At 42.6% G+C, this 4,212-nt stretch overlaps 1 protein-coding gene across 2 annotated transcripts in view; it reads right to left on the reverse strand.

Annotated features, from left to right (window-relative positions):
* Window positions 1-2,757: 2,757 nt before the first annotated feature.
* The window catches only part of LOC106941396 (coiled-coil domain-containing protein 85A-like), a 35,051-nt gene continuing 33,596 nt past the window's right edge, over window positions 2,758-4,212 (reverse strand). Inside the window, exon 4 of one of the 2 annotated variants that reach the window (XM_015024406.1) lies at window positions 2,758-3,679. In XM_015024406.1, coding sequence (XP_014879892.1) covers window positions 3,577-3,679 — 103 coding nt within the window. In that variant the 3' untranslated portion in view covers window positions 2,758-3,576. The remainder of the gene's footprint in view (window positions 3,680-4,212) is intronic. The other variant, XM_015024407.1, reaches the window with a different exon arrangement.

Raw genomic sequence — 4,212 nt, forward strand, 5'->3', positions numbered from 1 at the left:
GTTTAAAGGTTAGGGGTAGACATATCTACATATTTCCATCCATGTATCATTTGCCCGTCTTGGAGTCATGGGGGCAGCAGCCTAAGCAGAGAGGCCCACCTCCTCTGGGGGAATCCCAAGGCGTTCCCTGCCAGTCGGGGAATACCGTCCCTCCAGTGTGTCCTGTGTCTTCCTCTGGGTCTCCTGAACACCTCACCAGGGAGGCGTTCCTAACCAGATGCCCAAGCTAACCTCTATTGGCTCCTCTCAATGTAGACAAGCAGCAGCTCTACTCTGACTCACATCCAGATGACAAAAAGCTTTAACCTATCTCTAATGGAGCGCCCAGGAACTCATTTTATCCGCTTGTATCTGCAATATTGTTCTTTTGGTCACTACCCAAAGTTTGTCTCCATTGTTGAGGGTAGGTTAGGCTGGTAACTCAAGACCTTCGCCTTTTGAATCAACTCTCTCTTCAACATTACAGATTTAGTTGTCTAACTCTATTTACCGGACTTCCTGCACACAAATTTCTGCCAACTTTAAAAATCAGCTGTGGCTTAACTATAGGTTGCAGAAGTTCAGGATATTCGTTGGGTGAACGTTTTGTGGTGATACTAGCAAAAAGTTGTAAGTACCCTGGAATACTTACAATGTTTTTATAAGTCAACCAGCCTATGAAAGATTCCTTCCATAGGCTGGGACCTTGCATAGTCCCATGTTTTGTTGACCTGCGGTGACCCTGTGACAAAATCAGCAAAGTCTGGGATTTTTAGAATCGGGAATGACAAATGTGTCCCAATTGTCCAAAGTACCTAAAACAAATACGAATAAAAATTTGCAGATATTTGGTACACAACTTCAGACAATTGGCACAACCTCAATTTGGGACAATTGGTGCCCACTTTCAGACACTTGGCCCCTGCATTTTGGGATATTGGGACATACTTTCAGACATCAGTCACACACTTAAATTGGGACAATTGACACAATTTGGGACAACTGGCACACAGTCTTGGACAATTTGCACACATTACATTGTGAGATTTGCGTGTGCCAATTTCCCATTTAAAACAGATCCAAAATGGAAATATGACACATCGAACAAGTGCAGACTTCCACAGTTTAGGTGGAAGAATCTGTGACAAGAAGAAAACCATGTGAAATCCTAGTTTGGTTGTGTTGTTCTGCTTATGTTTCACTTTTCATACTCAGGCGCAAAATAATAAGAGTAGAAACGGATTCCCAGAATATTTTTATTTTACTGCAACAAGTCAGGAGAGATGGATAATGGAAGAAAACTGTTTCTCTACACATGAATGGAACTGCTGAAGAATGTGATTTTAATTTGACTGATGCTTGCAAGACATTTATTGGTTGATTGTGTATTTTCTCATTAATGCTCAATGGGAGCATTTAAATGAAGTGTTAATCACATGTTCTTCCACCCTAATTCACTAGCAGACTGTAATCACTAGTGAGGTCTGACTTGTTACGGCATGAGAAGCTTTCATGAGACTGAGCTAGTTAATTGTAATTAAGCTATCATTAATGCTGCTAGAGACAAAAAAAAAGGACAAAAAGGCCATAACTACTGCCTTACTTGCTGGGTAGTTTGCTCATCAAAACCCAACTCAGCTGCCTCTGACTCCTCTATTTAACCCAATAATACATCACAATCTTTCTCTTTAGTATCTATGCCACCTGATCCCAGCTTGTTCAGCAAAGTTGTGCACTAGACATCTAGTGAACTTACAAATAAAAGCTGAAAGAATCTGCACAATTGTGTACGTGCATTTTTTGAGGTCAATGCCTCTTTTAGAAATCAACAGATCGCACTGAAAGGTCAGCAGGAGAATCAGGCCTCTGCTTGTCCATCCCAGAAAGGTCCATACAGATGATATTCAGGTGCACTGCACTCGAAAGTTCAACAAAATGTAATAATTGGAATCCCAACTACTTGCAGTCCTGCATGCACAGGCTTTATTGATTTCAAAACTGGTATAGTAATAGTACTACCATATTACCCAGACTATAAGTCACTCCGGACTACAAGTTGCAAATGCAGCGTGAAGAAAGAAACTTTATATATGTCACACCGGAGTGACATATATATAGATTCCACCTGAGAATCAGGGGGACCTCATCCACAGGACTGATATGATCCGGTGACACGTGTTCATTTGCTTTTCAAGACACGGACGGAAACTGTCGACTTTGGCTTGTAAGTCAGCTGGCAGTTTCTGATGCGCTGATATCGTGCTCTAAATCAGGGTGTTTAGGAACGGCTCCGCTCCAACAGCAAAGCGCGTAGAACACCAGAGGCGCATGCAGGGTCAATCTGAGGTGAGGTGCTTGCATTGCATGAGGCGGCAACACCTGCAAAGCAATTCATTTTGGTAACTACCAAGGCGTGGAGATGTAAGCCTCAACAGGTGCTGTAGCAGTTTCGAAAGATAACACCGACCGATAGACTCGGCTATCTATGTTTACGGTAGGAAAATCTGATAAGGTATCATGGACCATCAGGGAATCTGCAGTGTGTTCTTATAGCATCCATCTGTGGAAGTTATTTCTCAAGCTGTGGCCCTCCTGCTTCTTGTCTCTGATTAGCTTTCCTCGCGGCTGCAGACAGTAATGTTTAATCCTTGGCTCACGTCAAAAAGTATGAATTGACATCTAAGAGAAAAACCAAATGTACATAATTTGCACCTGACTATAAGTGGCAAGACAAGTCAAACTATGAAAAAAAAAAAAAAAAAAAAAAAGTCCGACTTATAGTCTGGAAAATGCGGTATACAGAATAAAAACTAACATTCTCAGCTTCGTCGTCTTTTGAGTTCCTGACAGAATGTTTTGTGGCTGCTCGCATCTGTTCAACGCTGCATCACAGAGCTGAGGGGTGACCGGGGCCAGACTTCAGCCTGCAGTGTTAACGCATCCTTCTTACTTGTCTCCTATCTAGCCACAGACACAAAGTACATCATCTGATGTTTTTTTGTATGACACAAGAGGGAAGGGAACTGCGCTGTGGCGGCATATTGTTATGTTTAAGCATTTCCCGACAGAAGCGGCCAGGCAGGTACGCCGTGTTTCTCAGTCATCAAATATTAACAGAGGCATATCAGCCTCACACAGAGGCCTGATTGAAGACGTACGACGACACACAGAGGCAGAATAGGGTCACCTCTAACGCCATCGTCCCAGTAAACTCCCTGATTCCACCTGAGAAAGCGTAGGAACTGATGCAATCGAGAAACACTTAGACTGGCATCGCATTTAATCAGGACCAGACTATATGTTTGTTTATTTCTCAATGATTCCTGTGAGAATCATATGGTAAATACTGCCATATGTTAGGCCTCTCTCACCAAGAGATTGTTTTTATTGCTTCACGTAAATCCTGCTAATGTAAACCCCTCCAGCCTTGTCTGAATAGACGTCAACACAGGAGTTAAAATCAGAGAGCGACACTGAATGGTGAAGCAGAATAATGGGAGCTAATTACAGGATTATGGACCCTTCTGGTAAAAACTGACAATGCCCTTCACTGGCTTTTCATCTTCTCGCTGAGTCCCTAATTAACACAAAGGCGGTTCATATGGGGGGAAAAAAAGCATAACAATGTGCAGAGTGGTTTACCTGTCCCATAGCTTGACATTTCTGCAGTTGTTGGTGCAGCAGCCTGCTGATATCAAAGCTGTGGTAGAAAAAAAGGAGACACAGAGGAGGAGACAAGTCTTAAACGTGTTCTTCTGACAAGCAAAGAGGGGCTCATTAATTTAGAACTGATGTCTGCCAAAGCATGGGAAAATGACTCATGAATAAAACACTTTGATTGACAAGTCGTTCTCGCTGTCATTTAAAATGTATGTCAAAAATAGAACTGGGAAAACTGCGGTCTGTGTTTTTAATCCACACAGACACACACAGACAAAAGGCAAACCAAACACGAAGAGAAAGAACCCGAACAACACAGTAGGGTACTTTGGAAATCGCCCAAGCCCCCTTTGATCATTGAGAGATGACTTGTGCAAAGGGATGTTCCTGGTTTTAAGGTTAAAGTCCGTATCTTTTGTGATAACTGTTCCTGTGCTTTAAACTCGTTTTTCTGACAAGGCTTAGACAATAAGGAGGTTTCTGTATTGCAACACTTTGAAGAACACTGTGACGGACTGCCAAGCCATCCATGGTGAACAGCCTCCCACAACTCTGCACAGAGAGACAAGTTAG

The sequence above is a fragment of the Poecilia latipinna genome, unplaced genomic scaffold, assembly GCF_001443285.1.
Source record: "Poecilia latipinna isolate Pla-1442-1.1 unplaced genomic scaffold, P_latipinna-1.0 Scaffold3640, whole genome shotgun sequence".
Taxonomy (NCBI): domain Eukaryota; kingdom Metazoa; phylum Chordata; class Actinopteri; order Cyprinodontiformes; family Poeciliidae; genus Poecilia; species Poecilia latipinna.